The sequence below is a fragment of the Urocitellus parryii genome, chromosome 9 (genome assembly GCF_045843805.1).
Source record: "Urocitellus parryii isolate mUroPar1 chromosome 9, mUroPar1.hap1, whole genome shotgun sequence".
In the NCBI taxonomy this organism is placed as follows: domain Eukaryota; kingdom Metazoa; phylum Chordata; class Mammalia; order Rodentia; family Sciuridae; genus Urocitellus; species Urocitellus parryii.
The window spans coordinates 1,702,498-1,723,306 of NC_135539.1; the positions used below are offsets into that span (position 1 = coordinate 1,702,498).

The window sequence follows — 20,809 nt, forward strand, 5'->3', positions numbered from 1 at the left end:
TTAGGCTTCCTCCTCAGCAAGGATCAGAGCAGACACAGAGTTCCTGACTGCTCCGAGGATTTCACTTCCTTTTGTGGAGCATAACAGTGAGAAAGAGGAACAGGCAGGATTGAGAGCCCCACCTCTGGACAGGCACTGAGCCAGGCCTTCTGTTGACTAAATCAGACCTGGAGCTGGATTTGGACACCATGGCCCTCCAATGAGGATGTGGCCCCTTGGGGACCCGGGATCTGTGAGGCTCAGGAGCAACATGACAATGGACTGAGCGACTTTTCATATGGATTCTTTATTGCTCGGACGGCTGGCTTTCCCACACCCAGACCTCATCTACTCCCCAAAACGTCAGCTTTCTTGGTGCATGCTCAAGGGGCTGGTGATCAATGGCCTTGTCACGCCCCAGCCACTAAGTCATCTTGACCTTCCTCCAACCCAAAAAACTGTCGGGGCAAACGATTCATTCAGAAAAGCCATGTTTTTCCAAAGGAAATGTGTCAGTTCTAAGCATAGATCAGCAATAAAGGGCTTAACTGCCTCTTCATTGGCCTGTGACCAGATGGAACCACAAAAATCAGACTGTTCATCTCCCTCCTGGTTTAACCAGAGACATATTCAGAATCGTAATGGAACAGTAGTGACTTCAGAGACAGATAAAATCCATGGACGTCCTGGAGGGCCATCGACTCTCCCTCGTGCTGCTGGAGCTCTGGGGGTTTTCAGTGGCGGAAGTTCCCGACCAACCTCCCAACAGGCCCCTTGAGCTTCGAGCTGAGTGCCGTCTGACACCAGGACTCGGCCAGGTCAGCGGTGCCAGTCCTGAGCCTGGCAAGCAGCCACTTCAGCCAGAGAAAGTCAGATGTCAGGAGGACCTTCAAAGAGGAAAGAAGTGGGAACGAAGGGCGTGCCTGTAGGTCAGCGGTACCGCACGTCCCAGGCAAGGTCCTGGGGTAGGACAGAGAGTGGCCCAATCCCTCCCACTCTGTGTCATGCAGAGACTTTCATTTGGAAAGGCGCGATCCCGTATGTGAAAAGAATACCTGAAAACTTACCCCATAGTGATCTCAATCATGTCTGGTTTTGTGAGCTCTGAACATTCTTTCACAGTTGTTTTGTTCACATGGTCACTTACCAGTTTGGGAATATGCCTGGGAATGGAACCCATGTGTCACACAGTGTGCACACACTCAGATTGACAGAGTCACAACCAATTTCCAAAAGGGGTGCAGCCAGTTGGCTCCCCCCATGGTGCCTGTGGCTCCCCCGTTTCTCCTTCCTGCCTTAGAAGGAGCTCTAGGCTCTGAAATCCAGGGTGCTGGTCCGCGGTGTGCGGCGGGATGTGGGATGATCACCCACAGTAGCTGATCATCAGATCCCCTGGTGCCTCTCAGGTGCAGATTTGTCGAGCGGAGCCGGGACCTTGCGTCTGCTTCACCTACTGAGCTGGAACCTGAGTCCAGAGACTCCCCTCTGCCCCTGCGCTCAGGCCTGGGAGCAGGAGGAGGAGCCAGAGGCGCACCGGGGTCAGAGGGAGAGCTGAGAGCCCTCTGGGGTCCTCACCCAGCCCGGCCCTCACCCACCAGTCTCCACGGACAAAACAGGGGCTTCCTTCTGCCTCCTTATGGAGGGTGCCGGCCACAGGGACGGGGCCTTAGACAAGGGGCCTGTTTCCCTCTTTCTGCCCACTCCCCACCCCTTCCTCGTTCTCTCCCTTGCTCTCCCTTCTCCCTCTTCCTCGTCTTCTTCATCCACAGCCGAGCCCCCTGAGCTCTCCGCACTGTCCTGGGCAGCGGGGATGGAAACGGAATGGCAGGGAGCCAACTTGCTATGGATCTTACAGCCCCGGGAAGCCTGTTGTCAACACTTCAATAAAAAAGGAATTGAAACGCAGTGAGGTCATTGTATTTGCTGAAAGAAAGGAGATATTTCTTGGCACGGGAGATGGGATTATTGCTATCCTTTTTCATCTTGTGTCGACAATCTTTTAAATACAAGGACCCCTTTGTGATATTAAAAAGTCTCACGCCTTGACGGGATGAGTCGCAAGACTGTGAGGACAATTGAGTGAAAACAATGTGCAATGTCAAAAAGTCACTGTGACTTCACGGACGCTCACACATGCACAGGCTTTCAGGTCCTACTGGCCTGATCGTCTCTCCCCGTGGGAGGCAGGTTGGTCAAGGAGACCCCAGAAGTGGTGGCTGGACTCCATGGTGAAGTCTCAGAGACTTCCAACAACTGCTCTTCTGTCTGGCTTCAGAGCTTCATTTCTCTCCAACTCCATCCTCTAATGGAAAACTGGGACCATGCTTTCCCACTCCTCTCTCTTCTTTCTAACTGGTCTTCTCCAAGAGACACAAGTTGGGGACAGGTGGACATCAGATGAGTGGACTCCACCCTGCAGGGTTGGTCAAATGGCCTGTGAAGCCTCGCCGGACGGCAGCAGGCCGCAGTGAACCCCACGGTGCTCCAGTTCCATCCTGGGCAGAAACTCAGTGGGAAGGTGGTGACGAGCGTTTGTGCCTGAGGCAGCTTGTCGGCGTCTAACTGGATACAGTTAAGCCGAGCCCTATTTTTATTTTAGTTTTGTGGCTTCTCAGCATTATACAGAAATGGAATATTCTGACATTTAAATAAGGAATATTTATCTTCCGAATCCAGTCTACTTGAGTCTGGAGTCTTGTTCTGTTCCCCATCGCCACCAACATCCCAGGTATTTTTTTTTCTCTTCTGCAATCTGCAGTGGCCCCCTGAGATTCTGGGCCCAGAGGTCACAGACTCCAGAACAGTATTCCAGACCCAAGGTCACACAGGTTTTGTCTTTCTCTTACTCATCAGACGTGTCGGATCTGTTTTCTGGATTGGGGGAGGTTGTATATTTGTCTTTGTTCCTTTGTAAGGAAAACTCAAGGCCTGGGGTGAGTTTCCTGCTGCTCCTGGAGACTGGCTTGACTCTGGCTTTGAGTCTGGAGGGTGCAGGAAGTAAAGCCTAGCGCCAAGGTCAGTGGTCCGATCTGACTGGCCTCACCCTGCTCTGAGGCCACAGACCAGGTCCCCAGACCTGACCTTAGGCAAGAGAGGACCTTCCCCAGTGCCCGGGCCCCGGCCGTCCTCACTCCCCGGGCTGCGGATCCATCCCCACGCCGGATCTCGTGGAGAATGGCAGACTGGCACGAATCTGTGCCCTAGCATGTCCACCGAGAAAGTCGTCACGTGGCCATTGCCAACTCCAGGTGGGCTTCTCCAAGTGCCCAGCGGGGCCATTTCCCCTCGTGGTGCTCGGCAGATCCCCCCGGAACAGCAGCACCATCAGCCGACGTCGCCCAGGTACCGATGGCCGTCTGCTCCCTGTGGGCACCACCAGAGTCCACGGCCGGGATCTTGGAGTGGACCTTGCCTTCCCTGAGAGTCAGCCCTGATCCCTGGGTCTGGAGACTCTTCCCCCCAGACCTGTGGGTCACAAGCCAGTGAGGGACAGAGGGACCTTGTGGTTTTACAGACCACAACTACGTCCCAAGACTTGGCCAGAGATGCAAGAAGCATCAGGCAAAACCACCTTGGATGGATGAAGACAGAGCGAGTGGTGGCTGGACTCCATGGAGACAGGTTCTGTACTGAAGAGACACCCGGGTGTTAAAGTCAGTGTCCTGCCTACGTCCCTTGTCCCCAGGAGAGACTTCCTGGGGGCTCAGACCTGAGTGCAGGTGACTAAGCCACAGAGGTCATGTCCCAGTTCTCAGCGCAGTGCTGCATACCTGGTGACATCCATGACACCTTCCAGGGAATCCTCGTCAGTCACTGTCTCTCCTGGGAGTAGAAGGGCTTACTCTGAGGACTCTGTCTCTGAGAAAGGATGAGACCGTAATAATGGCTGTTCTCCAATACAAGAGTGGTCTTCTTCCCCGCTGTAGCACGGTTTGAAAGAACCCTTGGCGTGTGCAGCCAGAGCCCGTCTTACCTGACATGTGAGGAGACATGGGTTTCTTATCAAGGGGCCGAGACTGGAGAAACACGGGCCGCAGAGTTTTCTTGATCCACAGCAGGACCTGCATCCGGGCATTCACTGTGGAAACACATTCGGTGCCCTCTTCTTCCTAAGATGTCCAGACTCCTCAGCTCAAAAGCTCAAGCTTTGCATTCTAACTCCTGCCCGTAGGGTCCCTCTTTTAATCCCTCTTCCTTCCCCCAAATTCTGAGCTACTCTCTGATCTCAAAGCATTCCATGTGTTTTCCTGCCTCCAGCTTGATGCCCATCCAACCATCTGTGCACGCCCTGGCTGCTGGTGTGCAGGACTGGAACTCTCAGAGGCCAAAGGTCACGTTACTCACCTCCACCTGAAAATGCATGGGCCTTGGACTGTTCCTCCCCAAGGGCTGAGTGGAGGAGTGAGAGGATGAAGGAGTGAATGAACAAGTAAAAGAAAAAAAAAAAACATGTGAGATCCTCTGATGAACAAAGGCATTAGCTTTCTTGATCAAATCTGAGTCAGAACATCAAACCCAGTTTCTCAATCGCACACCATCACTTTTTATAGCATTACTGCCTAGGATCAAGTGCCTTGGCCAGAAACCAAGAAAAACTATCTAGATGTCTTCCTGCAAGGTTATACTTAGAGGCTGATTTTTAAAAAACGTTCCAGCAAATTTCCTGGGTTCTGGACAAAGCCTAAAGGTTCAAACTGGATTTCCCAGCTGACCTTGGGGGACAGTGTTCAGGAGGCCTGGAGGCTTGTCACGTTGCTTTCCATAGAGTCCTTTCAGGAAGCAGTCCCCTTAGCTCTTGGACAGTCCTGTGGAGTAGATGGAATCTAATCTGCAGGTGCTGGGAAGGAGTCTGAGGGCTGAGCAGAGCTGACTGCTGGTACTCGGTGTAGAGTAGAGTCTTCTCGGAGCCTCTTCCCTGGACAGGCCTCCTTGGTGCTAACTTTTGTGGCTCATCCTATATTTTCTACCTAAAGCATCTTGCGATGTGCTGGGCTGGATCTAGCTGAATGCCCCATCACTCCGTTTTGCAAATGTGAAGCCCCTGCCTTGTGCCTTACCTGCGACTGGGCGGCTACTGGGGAACCCCATGCCCCTGCACCCACCTGCACCATCTGTACCTGTTCTTTGGACTGACCTGTTCCTCTCCTGCCGCCTCTAGCAGTTATCACCCAAGCAGACGACGGAATGAGTCTGAGACACACAGCACTGCCTCAGCTATCTGCACAAGCTCCTTCCTCCCTAGGTTTTGCGCCTCTCTGGCTTTTGACTTTTGGCACCTTCCCACTCTGCCTTCTGAAGGCGCCAACATCAGGAGAGGGGAGGGCTGTGGCCCCTGCTCCCTGCGCTGGACATGCACTCTCAGGAAGCTGCGGAATTCAGAGCAGCAGGGATACCTGTGTTTGGCACCATCTTCTCCCTTGACGACAGACACAGGAAGCGCTGTTGACTCAGGTGTGATTTCCCAGGGGTGCAGAGGAGTTCTGCCAGTATTCACACGCTGTCTGTCATTAGAGGAGTAAACGGAAAAGGATCCGGTTCTGAGCCTTACGTGTGGGGTCTGTCTTCTCAAGAAGGGAGAGGGACACTGTGGACGAGGCCCAGAGCCGCCAACCCGAGGCTCCGCCGGCCCCCAGGAGGGCACTTAGCTTGTGGCTTCCCAGCAAGACGGAGTCGGCTTCCGGAAAGAGATTTAATTGTCCCATTTGTCAGCTCTGCTTCACGGGGTGACACTGACAAAGACTGTGACCTCTTTGCAACAGGAAAACCGGCAAGACAGTGATCTGACGACTCCTCTGTGGAAAATGGCGTTGGATGCTCGCCCAGCGGGGGCTGCACGCTGCACACGGCCCCTCGGGCCCTCCGCACGGTTCCCCTTGGCAAGACCGCTCGCCCAAGAGACCTGCCCAGTAGAAGCCTGGGGATAGAAGGAAAGAAACAGAAACAGGAAATATGGACTCAGAGCTTACTGTGTGCTGCCAGCCATGAGAAATATCAAAACCATAAAACATGGTCCCTGCCCTCCCTCAAGGAGATTACAATATACTTGAGTGAATTAAAAACGAAATAAGAAAGCATTTGAACTACAGTTCGGTACCCTAGTCAGAGAGGGCCACGAGGCAAGCAATGATTAACTGGAAAATGATTGGAACAGGCTGTAATTGGAATTGAGAAATGGGAATTTGCTCTCTTTTTGGAATCCGGGCCTGGCTGGGCAACTTGACTTATTCTAAAGAAAGCTGTTGTGTGCGGAAAAGGGCAGGAGAAAATCCTTTGTATTTACATCCTGAAAAAAAATCCTCGAGGTGATGTTTCTCGTACCTGGCGGCTGCTGTTGCAGGCTGACAAACTGGCTCTTTGGGGGATAAGAGTAAAGGACAGATGTGCTGGGAATCTTGTGAGTCATGAGCAGAAGACCTATTTTTATGCCCTCATAAACTCCAAAGGGAGAGGGAAGTCAGCGTTGGGGAAGAGATGGCGCTGGTCTGGGGAAGAGAGGAAGCTGTTACGTCAGCCTCCAGCAACACGGCGGACGCAGGGATTGGATTCAGCTCCTGGTGGTGCTGGGGGACAATGAAGTAATCTTCGAGTCTCTGATGACACATGTGACTGTGTAAAAGTGCCGGGGGCTGTTGGAAAGAAAGGAATTGAATCAAGATACCCCTTCCCACCCCTTGCCCTGTCCACTGAAGAACAAGCCACCTTCTTTGTGGGTGAAGAACTTGTAAGGGGACAGGTCTCACGTTTTTCCTCTTTCATAAATATGTATGCTTTCCCTCTGATGAACAAATCTGAGGCCTTAGTGAGTCGCTTATTCTATGAAAAGGAAACTAGGAAAAATCTCTGTCCATCAAAGTGAAGGAGATGCAAGGAGGTTTGCCATCTGTTTGAAGCTTCTGAATGAGAAATTGAAACACAAATGAGTATTGGCCTCCAAAGGTCTGCTGTGCAAATGGCGCAGTAATTGCATTAAAAATTTTATTTTCCATACTGAAACAAGTACATTGAAAACCCCCGGAGATGTGGCAGGAGCAAACCCAGAAACCCTGTGTGGAGACATTTCTATAACGCCGTGTTCTTGGGGACTCGTGGTGGTGAGAGGGGGAACAGCTCTCAGAGGATTAGCTCCTGATCAGAAGCTACAAATGTCACAGGGAAGTAATCCACCATGAGTCGGCACACGCAGCGGACAGAGGATGAGCAGCTGGAGATCCAGTCGGTAAGATCATAGGTTTGAAACTGTTAAATACATAAAAGTTTCAAAAATCACCACGACGGAGTGCGACATCGTGACAAAAATGTCGGGCAGAACTGTAAGAAAGCCAGAAACAAAACAAAGCAAAAACAACGAATGTCCCAGTTAGAATAAGCAGATCAGAATTGAAACATCAAGCTGCATATCACAGTGAAAGAACAAGTGAACTGGAGGGTGGATGCCTGGGCCTCATCCAAGAGCAGCCCAGAGAGAAAGGAATAGAGATACTAAAACAAGGTCAGTCACCTGGAAGGTAGAACAAGAAAGCCCAGAGTATCTTAAAATTTTTCAGAAAAAAAAAAAGAGAATTATCATAGGTCATTAGGGAATTGTTCATTAAAGCAAAACACCCCAATTAAACAAGATAGCATGATGCCCCCCATTAAAATGGCAAAAATCCTGAACGCCCACGGCACCAGTCAGTGCTGGTGAGGACATGGATCAGCAGGAACTCTTGTTCCTTGATGGCAGGAGTGGGAAAGGGACAGCCACTTTGGAATGGAGGTCACACTTTCCCAAAGCTAGACAGAGTCTCACCTTACAATCCAGCAGGAATGCTCCTAAGTATTTGACCATATGAGTTGAAAATAGGTCCCCCCAAAAAACTGCACATAAATGTTTAGGGCAATTTTATCCATAATGGCTCAAACTTTGTAATCACCAAGATGTCCTTAAGTAAGTGGACGGATGAATACAGTGCCCGTCCAGAGCATGGAATATTATTCACTAATAAACAGGAATGAGCTGTCAAGCCAGGAAAAGGTACAGAGGAATTAGAAATGCATGTTAATAGGTCAGAGAGGCCAGTCTGAAAAGGCCACATGCTGTACAATCAACTCATCGCTGTTCTAAGGCCTGGAATCACAAAGCTGTAGAGACACTGAGGATCGGGGGTTACAGAGAGAAATCCTCAGAAGCAATTCAAGAGAAAATATGGATTGCAAAGAAAGTAGCACCAATAAGATCAGCCGCCGTCTCACAACTGCAGTCCAAATCAGGAGGAAACTGGATGACATCTTCAAAGACTGAACCAAAAAAATCTCTCTCAACTTAGATTCATATGCTCAAGTAATTCAAGAGCGAGAACAAAACCAAGAGCAACACATGCTAACTTCACGAAACCAAAAGGACCCATTTGAGATCAATGATCATGATTCACCTCTTTAAAGGAGAATCAATGAAAACACTTGAAGTACTTATTTTCCTCCAAATGTCTCTTATCGCATCTTAGAAATTACATATGCACACATATGCATATAGCCGTAATCTGAATTTAACATCACATGCATCTTCTTTGATTATCGGTATCCTTGAAAGATGATTTTTAAAGGCTGAATCATCGTCTTAAGTGCCATGGTTTAGTGAATTGCCCGACAGTCGGTGTAATTACCAGACGCTTAGATCAGAGAATTCCTCCCACATGACAAAGACGGAGGATGATGCTAAGCATGCCCACCAGTTTCCTCTCGTTGAAAACCCCACCTGCTCCTCTAACTGCGACTGAAGTGAGGAGGTGTTTAGTTCGAAAGGGGCCATTCAGAGCCGGAGACGTCTTCTTCAATTGAAGTCTTGTGTCCCGTGTACACTGCGGGTGGGTGGCGTTTTGGAGTGACTCTGGATGTTCTGAAGAGATGGGTGGCATTCTCTGGGCGACAGTCAGGAGCAGCACCCGCCACTGTTTACGAGGACTGACTGGGGCACTTCAGGGTGCTCACCACCACTCCGAGCAGGGGCTGCACATTCCGCAGACGGCTAACTGTGGCTCCAGGTCCACAGCAGGCCAGCCACGGAGTCAGCTGGCAGTGAGGTCTGTCCGTGCAGCTTGCTGCTGGCCGGTCCCCACATCCTGCTCAGAGCTTGGGGGGGTCCTGGGGGCAGGGGTGGGTAAGCCATGACCCAAACCCAACCCGAGCAGGCACCGAGCCCCGGCCTCTAGTCTGAGCGCGGTTCCAATTTCACGGTGATGAGAACAGGGGCCTCACCCTTGTTATCCTGACTCAGCAAGTGAGCCACCAGGGGGCCGTCCTGCCTGAGGTCACACAGCTGTAGGTCACGCACTTCTATCCCCAACCCCTCTGGTCCTCACTGCCTGGGTGTTGTGTCCCTTTCAGGGGAGATGGAGGAGCTGGAGACCCTGTGGCTCACGGGGATCTGCCACAACGAGAAGAACGAGGTGATGAGCAGCCAGCTGGACATCGACAACATGGCGGGGGTGTTCTACATGCTGGCCGCCGCCATGGCCCTCAGCCTCATCACCTTCATCTGGGAGCACCTCTTCTACTGGAAGCTGCGCTTCTGCTTCACGGGCGTGTGCTCGGACCGGCCCGGGCTGCTCTTCTCCATCAGCAGGGTCAGTACCGTGGCCGGCTACGTCCTGGGGGAGCGGGCAGGCCCAGGAAGCCCAGGAACTCCAGAGGAGGGGGCGGGTTTTACTTCTTTGGGGGTCTCCTCACCCTCCCGCTTGGGTTTGTCAGAAAGGACCCAGGGTTTGTGCATGTCTCACTCCGAAAGGGAGTGGGAATGGGGAGGCAGGCTGGCTGAGGAGAGCAGCCCCGGTGAGACGAAGCACCGTGGCCACACTGTGGAGTCTCCACGGGGGAGCACAGGGAACCCGGAGACCGGGGCAAATGGCGTGCTATTAACCTGAAGGAGGCGGCCGTTCTCAGCTGCCCTCGGGTTGTCTTATGGGAAGTATGGCCGACATTGTCAGGTGCTCTACTTTCAAAAGAGAAAGTGTCCTCTGGTTTTATGTGAAACCAATTTTTAAATATTAGTAACTAATTCCATTTAAAAACTAGGGGTCAAACAAAGCCTCTCCACCTATAGCCTCCATCCTAAGTACCCACATACGCCATCCAGCACGTAGACTTCTACGTCATTGTAACATGATTCGCACAACAAAACAGATCTGTGTCACACACCACGCAACGCACAGACTTCTAACAAAACTACGTGCAACCCAGCAGAGCCTGGGTGAAACACAGACCTGCAGCACCAGAGAACTCCATGCACATCCACCAGAAAACAGCACACGGCTCAACACACACAGCTCAGCACAGACAGCTCAACACACACAACACACACAACTCAACACACAGCTCAACACACACAACACACACAGCTCAACACACTCAACACACACAGCTCAGCACAGACAGCTCAACACACACAACACACACAACTCAACACACAGCTCAACACACACAACACACACAGCTCAACACACACAGCTCAGCACACAGTTCAACACACACAACACACACAACTGAACACACAGCTCAACACACACAACACACACAACTCAACACACAACTCAACACACAGCTCAACACACACAGCTCATCACACACAGCTCATCACACACAACTCAACACACACAGCTCAACACACACAACAGCACAACAACACTGCTGCAGTCAGCTCACAGGTGACTCCTGGAAACCTCCCTTCCCAGAGCTCAGTCTGGAAGTGCGCTTTCCTCCCAGGGTACACGTGACGGAGCTCCTCCGTAATGGGCCAGGTACATACGAGGACTTTATGTCCTTCCTCTCACTTAATCTGCAATCTGAAGGTGAGGAAGGTAGTGCTAGTCCCAGATTTGCAAATGGCAAACCTCAAAAGCGGAGGCTGAGAGCTCTCCCGGATCACACAGCCAGATGTGGAGACAGGGCTGGAATCCAGATGGTCAGGGGCAGCAAAGGCCCTCACTCTCCCACAAACCATCAAATGTGAGCAACACAGGACATTCATACAGTTCATACTGTGAACACACATGTGCATGCAGCTCACACAACATGCTCACACGTGTGCCACAACCTAGACACACCCCTACCTGTAAGGTAAGAAATGTACATACCTGCTATTGTCCATGCATCTTCCAGTCAGTCTATCCACACATCTGTCCATCCATCCATCCATCCATCCATCCATTCTTCCATCTGTACCTATTTCTTCCATTTACCACCTGGTAGGTTTTTTCACCCTGAAAGAGCTTAATTGAGTTAGAATTTGAAATATGGTTTTAAAAAAAAACATTGTTTAAAAACATCTGATTTTATATGCTAATGTTGATTGGGAAAACTAAATAATCACTTTAAAATAAATTTGTGTATTCTTAGCATTTGGCGATTTTAAGAACTTTAGAGATTCGGAAGGTACACATTAGCTTAGTGAGAAAGATTTATTTTCTCCATTCAATAGCACTCCAAACTTGGGTTCTGTGCAAATACATACTTCCTAATTAGCTTGATGGCATCTAAACACACAGATTGCTTAAAAATAACAACGTGCATGCATACAGCTAGGTATTATGCCAACTTTAATTCTCCCAGCCAATTACCAAAGGCTTTTCATATCCAAATGACTCTGGGATTATCTTGAGCAAATGCACACTGTGGCGTTTGCTTGTAAATCCTGCTTGGTTTTGGAAGAGCATTTCCTCTCTCCGAGAACCCCTGAAGGAAGCCAAGTTGATAGGATCATCATTACAAAAATGAGCTAAGTCCCTGGCCCCCGTTCCAAGCCTCCTGAGGGGTGGGAGAGGACAGGGAGCTAGGAGCAGGCTGTGTTGGTGTTGCTGCAGGACACGGGGATCTGGCCACCCCTTGTAGGGGGAGAGGCCCCTGGTGCTATGTGAGCAGGGACTTCTGGACCCCCATGGGGACTCCCAGGTACCATCACTGCTGTGTCCCCAAAGGCTGCAGGGAGCCCTCCTTGAGTACTGGCTCTCCTTCCCCCAAAATTTCTATTTTAAAGTCAGTGTAACCTGATCTTTACGAGGAGGAAATTCTCGTTCTTATTAATACTTTCCTGCCTCTTGTTTATTAGGGGAGCTCAGAATAGGCTGAGTCGGCTTTGAGTTGCCAAAAAATAAAAAGGCCCTTCCTTTCTGGTCAAGGGCTGCCTCCACCGGCCAAGCTTGCCTCTCAGGCACGTCCACACTCACCATCTGATGTCCACTCTAACTCACGGCCCGGGGAGCAACGCCCAGGCAGAACCCCGGTCACTGGGTCCACGCAATCATCTGCTTAAAATGAAACAAAACCCCGTAGTAGGGAATTTGCAGCAACAGCTGCACATAGTGTGTTCACTGCAGGCCTGGGCCAGGGGCGTCCCCTCCAAACTCTCCAGTCTCCACAGCGCCCTGTGAGGCTGCCCCAGTCCCACCCGTCCTGCAGCGGGAGGTTGAGGCTCCAAAGGCCAGAGTGGGACCTCGGGCTTCACTGTTCTCCTGAGACAACAGGGCTCTGCACACTTCACCCAGAGGTAGACCAAGGCTCGGAAGAGAGCCTCTCAGGCAGAGTTGGTCACATGCATCAGTCTGCTTCAGAGACTGGGCTCCTTTCTAAGGAAGCTGATCCCTAATGCTCTGAAATTTACATCGCCCCAAGGCAGACATTTTCTGCATAGATCCTAGATCTTCCCATCATCAGTTCTCCTGTGAGCACAGTGAACATCCAGCCAATAGACGTGAAGCCCTCGGCTCTCAGCGGGCAGCCCCACCCCTCCCTGCGGGCTGCACATCCTGAGATACTCCAGAGGGCGCAGAGCAAATACCAGCCGAGTTTCAGGCACCGTGGCACTGCCAAGGGACGTGGCTGGAGCTCAGGGGAGACACTGATTTAACCTGGGAGCCGAGTTCTCTTACAGCGGTAGCCCTTCCCTCCCTCCCTCCCCCCCTTCTCAATGTCTTACAAAAATGCACCCTCCTGTCTTGGGGTGCTCTTTCCTTTGGTTTTCTCTACGAAACACTTTCTCTTCTACTTAGACAGAAATGCTCACTGTCACCAGCAAAAAGAAAATAAATAAATAAAAATAAATCCCCATGGGGCTGGGCACGGTGGCATGCACTTGTAATTCCAGTGGCTCGGGAGGCCGAGGCAGGAGGATTGCAAGTTCAAAGCCAGCCTCAGCAACTCAGTGAGGCCCTAAGCAACTCAATGAGATCCTGTCTTTAAATAAAATACAAAATAGGGCTGGGCGTGTGGCTCAGTGGTGGAGGGCCCCTGAGTTTTCAATCCCCTCCTTTACCAAAGGGAAAAAAAAAAAGAAAACAACAACAGAGCCGCAGAGCCACCAAGATTGCCACCCAAGTGCTAGGAGTGCAGCGAGCCACAGGCCAGGACGTGGGAGCTGTGTCTACCTGCCCTGTGATGGGCAACGGGAGCCGGAAGCAGGATGTAGGGCGCACCTGGTGACCCTGCAGTCAGGACCCACAGAAGTTAGACACGTGAGGTCGGGGCCAGCAGGGGAGGCACCTGGGGGAGCCGCAGAGGGCCTCCCCCAGGGAGGGGCCACGTGTCCCCTCTGGGCCCCCTGAATAGCAGAAGAGAAGGGAGGGGTCAGGGAGGAAAGCCACCCTGCCCAGGGGCTCGTTTGCCCCCAGGTAGATCTGGGCCCATCTTCAGTGGGACAGAGCAGTGTGTGTTCCTGCAGCTTCTGTGGAATGGGCTCTGCGGGCTCCAGCCAGGGAGCGAGCAGGCCAGGGCAGGTCACAGTCACAGGACAGGCATCCAGGTGACACTGACGGAGCACACACTGTGCTGGGTGCTTTCCTGCCATTGTTTTATGTTGCCCCGCGTCCACGGAGGAGGGCACAAGTCCCACTCACAGACCTGGGAGCTGAGGCTCTCAGGGGTGCAGAGGGACCCGTCCAAGGCCAGACGGATGATGGATGTCAGAGCTGGGACCCGAGTCCAGTGGGTCCCAGGCCTCCGACTCTTCCAGTTTTCCTGTGACATGCTCCTGTCCTCCTGGGCAGTGATCTGGAAGGCCACTCAACTCATTTGGTGGATGCGGTCATCCAGACCTGGCTGGTCCTTCCCTCTGCCTCCTGTGCCTGGGACCTGCCTTATCGGTGTCTCGTGAGTCCTGGGAAGCCGAAAGCAGCCCCCACCCACCTCCTGCCACCAGCCCAGCTCCTGACCGGGCCTCCTCCAGCACCACAGGGGCCAGCTCACCCTGACCGGTGGGAGCAGATTGCTCTGAGGGAGAAGGGAGGGAGGAAAGTTCTAGAATCTCCAGGCGGAGAAAGGGAGCTGGTTAAAATAAAACTGCAAATTTAGAAAAAAACAAATTAAACTAGTGTTTTCATAATGTTGAGAACAAGAAGGAAAAGCGCAGTCATCAGCGGATTCTGACGTCAGGAAGCACCTGATCTCCATCCAGAGGAGCAGCACCCCCCCAGGCCAGAGCTAAGGAGCAGCACCCCCCAGGCCAGAGCTAAGGAGCAGCACCCCCCAGGCCAGAGCTAAGGAGCAGCACCCCACTGTAGGCCAGAGCTAAGGAGCAGCACCCCACTGTAGGCCAGAGCTAAGGAGCAGCACCCCACTGTAGGCCAGAGCTAAGGAGCAGCACCCCCCAGGCCAGAGCTAAGGAGCAGCACCCCACTGTAGGCCAGAGCTAAGGAGCAGCACCTCTTAGGCCAGAGCTAAGGAGCAGCACCCCACTGTAGGCCAGAGCTAAGGAGCAGCACCCCTCTAGGCCAGAGCTAAGGAGCAGCACCCCTCTAGGCCAGAGCTAAGGAGCAGCACCCCTCTAGGCCAGAGCTAAAGAGCAGCACCCCCCCAGGCCAGAGCTAAGGAGCAGCACCTCTTAGGCCAGAGCTAAGGAGCAGCACCCCACTGTAGGCCAGAGCTAAGGAGCAGCACCCCTCTAGGCCAGAGCTAAGGAGCAGCACCCCTCTAGGCCAGAGCTAAGGAGCAGCACCCCTCTAGGCCAGAGCTAAAGAGCAGCACCCCCCCAGGCCAGAGCTAAGGAGCAGCACCCCCCCCCCAGGCCAGAGCTAAGGAGCAGCACCCCACTGTAGGCCAGAGCTAAAGAGCAGCACCCCCCCAGGCCAGAGCTAAGGAGCAGCACCCCCCACCCCCCCCCCAGGCCAGAGCTAAGGAGCAGCACCCCTTAGGCCAGAGCTAAGGAGCAGCATCCCACTGTAGGCCAGAGCTAAGGAGCAGCACCCCTTAGGCCAGAGCTAAGATCGTTATATCACTAAACCGGGCAAGGAGGCACAGGTGAGCGGCAGGTTAGGTGGCACCTGGGACATTGCAGGACTCTCACACCCACAGTGTGGATGTGCCAGAGCCCTTCCAGCAGTGAGGAGGATGAACAGCCAACCACACAGGCCCCAGAGGGGGATGCAAGTTAAAGCCACAGGCCAGCATCCGGGGCCTCAGAGGCTCGGTGGAGAGGGTTAGAGGAATGCTCCAACCCACAAGGGTCGGCCTTCTGTTGACCATTCCAAAAAGGCTGCTGTGGAAACTGTCTTTAGAAATATCCAGAAAAATGCCACCGTGCAGATGAGTTGAGGCTGCCACAGTCCCCGAGCGTCCCTGCGGGGTGAGCTGGTCTCCGCCGTGGGGGACCAGTGGAGCCTCCATTAGCAGAGTCAGTTAATCACACAAACCTCCCGTAGCTCGCTCCACAGTCCGCAGCAGCTGCTGAAATCAGCTGTGCAGATCCCTTCCAGGGTTGTCTAGTCTCGGGAGGACCTGCAGCCCGGAGCCGATGGTTTCCTTTAGGTACAGCTGCCAAGGTCTGGGGTAGGGTGGGAGAAAGTGGGCGGCCACAAATCAAATGTGGTGGACGCTCTCTCGCCTGTCACAGGAGCATGAATCTAGAGCTTGTCCCTGACGACAGCTAAACTGTCATTATTGGGTTGTTTTTTGTTTTTGTTTTGTTTTTGAAGTGCTGTCAGGACCTCACACCCGCTAGGCAAGCCCTCTACCACTGAGCCTCGCTCCTGGCCCTAAACAGACACTTTTAAGTGAAAACAAAAAACAAAGCTATTCCTGGTAGAGCAGCACACGCCTGTGATCCCAGCAGCTTGGGAGGCTGAAGCAGGAGGATCGTGAGTCCAAAGCCAGCCTCAGCCACTTAGCAAGGCATTTAGCAACTCAGCAAGACCCTGTCTGTAAATAAAATATAAAAAAGGCTGGGGATGGGGCTCAGTGGTGATCACCCCTGAATCCTCAGTGCTGAAAAAAAACTAAAAAGTTATTTCTAAGAAAGGAGTGGAAAATGAGGAGACTTAGAGGTGATGGTGTCATACTTCACTGCCCGGGAGTCCCTAAGTCCTTCAGTTCCCTGGACGGACTGAACGGAGGCGTCTCTGTCATGAGAACTCATCACGATCGTTAGCGATGGGAACCCAATTCTAAGTGCATGGCACAGACTCACAAACAGAGCAGGTTAATAACAAGTCAAGGAGGGCGACTCCAGGGTTCAAGCCACTTCACCTGGTGGCCTCCCCTTCGGCAGCCCCACAGCATGGCAAGCTGGCCCGCCACCTTCCTGTTCCAGCAGCTGTGTCTGTCCCCCCACGAGGGGTCTGACTGCCTCCCGGGGAGCTCATCCTCCCCTCAGTGTGTCCCAGGACAGGGAGTCTCTCGAGCCTCTTTTGGCTCCTCTGGCTCCATGCCTTGATCTCTCGGTGGCTTCCGCACACAGGCGGGTGATTCCAGAAGAGAATCCATTGTAAGTGACCCGGGCCTGGGGACTTAGATTCTTTGTCACTAGCTAACTCTCTGGTGTCCAAACTCCAAAGACGCTGCTAGAGAACTTGGATAAGTCTGGCTCTGTGCTGCAGGTGTTGGGGGACCGACTGAATGTCCTGGTGGGTCAGTCCTGAGGCACAGAGACTCACAGTTGTGTGAAGGTCGGCTGATTCCTTCTCTCAAACTCCACGTGTGACTCGAGGCCAAGGTAGTGCTGAGCCGGAGCTGTCGGATAAACCTGAGGCCTTATGAGTTCCTCAGGAGGAGTTCACCAGGGGTCAGAGGGCACGGCTGTGTCTCCGGGGTTCCTACCGGAAGCTCGCCTCCCCTCTGTGGGTGAGGTCCAGGGGGGAAGGGTTTGGCACTCCGGGACGATGCTGACGGCTGTTTGGTCCTGCTCCCTCACAGGGCATCTACAGCTGCATTCATGGAGTGCACATCGAAGAGAAGAAGAAATCCCCAGACTTCAGCCTGACGGGGTCCCAGAGCAACATGCTGAAGCTCCTTCGGTCGGCCAAGAACACGTCCAACATGTCCAACATGAACTCCAGACTGGACTCACCCAAAAGAGCCCCGGACTTCGCCCAGAGAGGGTCCCTCATCATGGACATGGTCTCAGACAAGGGGAACCTCATCTACTCGGACAACAGGTCCTTCCAGGGCAAGGACAGCATCTTTGGGGACAACATGAATGAGCTCCAAACGTTCGTCGCCAACAGGCACAAGGATAACCTCAACAACTACGTGTTCCAAGGCCAGCACCCTCTCACCCTCAACGAGTCCAACCCCAACACGGTGGAGGTGGCCGTGAGCACAGAGTCCAAGGGCAACTCCAGGCCCCGGCAGCTGTGGAAGAAGTCCATGGAGTCCCTGCGCCAGGACTCTCTGAGCCAGAACCCCGTGTCCCACAGGGAAGAGGGGACCACCGTGGAGAATAGGACCCACTCCCTAAAGAGCCCCCGGTACCTTCCGGAGGAGGTGGCCCACTCGGACATCTCCGAAGCGTCCAGCCGTGCCACGTGCCACCGGGAGCTGGACAACAACAAGAGCCACAAAACCAAGGACAACTTCAAGAGGTCCCTGGCCTCCAAGTTCCCCCAGGACTGCGGCGAGGTGGAGCGCACCTACCTGAAGACCAAGGCGGGCTCGCCCAGGGACAAGATCTACACCATCGACGGGGAGAAGGAGCCCAGCTTCCACCTGGACCCGCCCCAGTTCGTGGAAAACCTGGCCCTCCCGGAGAACGTGGGCTTCCCGGACACCTACCAGGATCACAGCGACAACTTCCACAAGGCGGACTCCACGCTGCCCCTGAACCGCAACCCGCTGCGCAACGAAGACGCGCTTCCCAACAACGACCACCAGTACAAGCTCTACGCCAAGCACTTCACCCTCAAAGACAAGGGGTCCCCCCACAGCGAGGGCAGCGACCGCTACCGCCAGGGCTCCACCCACTGCAGGAGCTGCCTCTCCAACCTGCCCACCTACTCCGGCCATTTCACCATGAGGTCCCCCTTCAAGTGCGACGCCTGCCTGCGGATGGGCAACCTCTACGACATCGACGAAGACCAGATGCTGCAGGAGACGGGGAACCCCGCGCCCCGGGAGGAGGTCTACCAGCAGGACTGGGCGCAGAACAACGCTCTCCAGTTCCAGAAGAGCAAACTGAGGATCAGCCGCCAGCACTCCTACGACAACATCCTGGATAAGCCCAGGGAGATGGACCTGGGCCGGCCCTCCCGGAGCATAAGCCTCAAGGACAGGGAGCGGCTTCTGGAGGGCAACTTGTACGGGAGCCTCTTCAGCGTCCCCTCCAGCAGACTCTCGGGGAACAAGAGCTCCCTCTTCCCCCAGGGTCTGGAGGGCAGCAAGAGGAGCCAGTCTCTGCTGCCAGACCACACCTCCGACAACCCCTTCCTGCACTCCCACGCGGATGACCAGCGCCTCGTTATCGGGAGATGCCCCTCGGACCCCTATAAACACTCGTTGCCCTCGCAGGCCGTGAACGACAGCTACCTTCGATCGTCCCTGAGGTCCACGGCATCGTACTGCTCCAGGGACAGTCGGGGCCACAGCGATGTGTATATTTCGGAGCATGTTCTGCCTTATGCTGCAAATAAGAACAATATGTACTCTACCCCCAGGGTTTTAAATTCCTGCAGCAATAGACGCGTGTACAAGAAAATGCCTAGTATCGAATCTGATGTTTAAACTCTCCCATTACTGTTTTATCACAGGGAAACACGGAGTGGCGCGCGCTCTGGAGGTGAATGTGGTCGTCCGACAGTGCCCTGCAAGGAGGAGAAGGCTTAGAGAGGTCATCTTTGTTGGCTCTTTTGCACATGGCTCATGCCATAATCTTTCACTCAAGGAATCTTTGAGCTGTGTGCTGAGCACAGCAGAAACCAGAGAGTTGAGTCCTTAACCAAAAACAAACAAAAAAGAGGGCAGGTCTCCGGACATGCCTTACCAGGTGTGGTGGCAATAATGGCCCAGGAGTGTCGATGGCGATGTTAGGGTTCCCTGTATGCAAATCCCATTCACATCGGTCCACCATGTAATTTCCTCATCTGAAATGCCTAATGGTTTCTCTAATACAGAATAGCAATATGGTATGCATGTGACCCTGACACAGACCGTAGGACAGTTAGGACCGCACCCGCACCGGAGCCAGGCGGACCTGTGCGGGAGGTTAGGAAGCCCGGCTCGTGACCGTTCTCACTTTGTTGTTATGCTGCCCCTCATGCCCAGGCCCGAGAGCCCCAGGCTCCCCCAAGAATAGCAGATCAGCGTGTGCGTGGCTCCTCCGCTCCCTTCACCACGTCCCTCCAAGACACAGCTGGAGCGAAACGCCACAGGGACTCTCAGGCGGAGCCACAGGGACCTCTCTGGATGTTGATGTGCGTTTTCCTCTCATCCTGGGCTCTGATGGTCTTGCTCAGAGCCGCATAAACTAACGCGTGTGTGTCCTCGATACCTAAGTGTGGATCTTCTGTCCGCGACACAGTGGCCGTTGTAGTTGACCCCGAAGACTCCTGTGTACGTAAGTTCGCATTTCCTCCCTTCTGGTGACGACTCAGGGTTGTATAGTATCTGTTACCCCAACCCTCCCAGCGGAACCGTAACTTGTCCCGTCCCCCGAACAGCCATGGTGGTGTCTAATTAGCTGTGTGTTTCTGTTCCCAGAGTTGTTAATGTGGTGACACGTGCCAACAGCCATATGCGTACAGTGATCTGTCAGGAGCACCGTGCCATCTGTCTGCCCGAGCCTAGCATGGTTTTAGGTTTATCTTCCTTAATGTCACAAAACCCTCTTGGACGCTCATTTCCACCCCAACCTCCTCAAATCAAAAGTCTCCAAAACATGAGACACTCATGCCTCCTCCCTGAGCACCCCCCAAACTGTGGATGAACTGAAGGAGCCGAGCGCGCTCTCTGCTGACACACACACACACACTCTCTCTCCAAGGCAAACTGCCTCGTCAGCACCAACAGAAACATGTGAAAACCCCCAGACGCGTTTGTCTCATCTCATTCTTACTCTGCTAAAACCCGGGCACGCACGGCACGGGTGACTCTCGTTACCAAAAACAGTTGGAGGCAGAGAGGGGAATATTGACACTTGGGAAACTTCTTAGCACAGCACCTGCCGCATTAAAAAAAAAAAAAAAAAAAAAAAAGCAAACAGAAAAAGTAAAGGTCGTTGTTATTTTATGACACTTTTTCAGACCAGAATTTTCTAGTTTCAAAATCAAATATCGTAAAACCAGCAAACGATATGCCTGAAACGTTTTGTATGGATCTACTCTATTAGTATATTTTAAGTACACCACTATCCTGGAAATAGTCGGGCTCATAGCCATCGGTTGGTGCAGAGGACCTGTCTCCTTGGTAGCCTCCTGCAGAAACCTGGGCCGTGGTGGAACTAGCCTGACCATTTCCCGGTTCTTACCGACGTTTGCTTGGGCTCTTGGAGAAGGAAGCAGGGTGGCAGGTTGAGCAAAAACGACCCTTTTCTCCCCCTCAGGCTGCGTTCTGTTCCACAGGCAGCGTTGTCCTCCAAGCGGACAGAGGCTGGGGATGGCTT

At 53.1% G+C, this 20,809-nt stretch overlaps 1 protein-coding gene across 1 annotated transcript in view; it reads left to right on the top strand.

The window, feature by feature from the left end:
• Grin2a (glutamate ionotropic receptor NMDA type subunit 2A) overlaps positions 1-18,933 on the top strand; it is a 321,273-nt gene extending 302,340 nt beyond the window's left edge. Inside the window, exons 12-13 of the mRNA XM_026380120.2 lie at positions 9,343-9,581; positions 17,131-18,933. Of these exons, the coding sequence (XP_026235905.2) occupies positions 9,343-9,581; positions 17,131-18,933 (2,042 nt within the window). The remainder of the gene's footprint in view (positions 1-9,342; positions 9,582-17,130) is intronic.
• Positions 18,934-20,809: the final 1,876 nt, after the last annotated feature.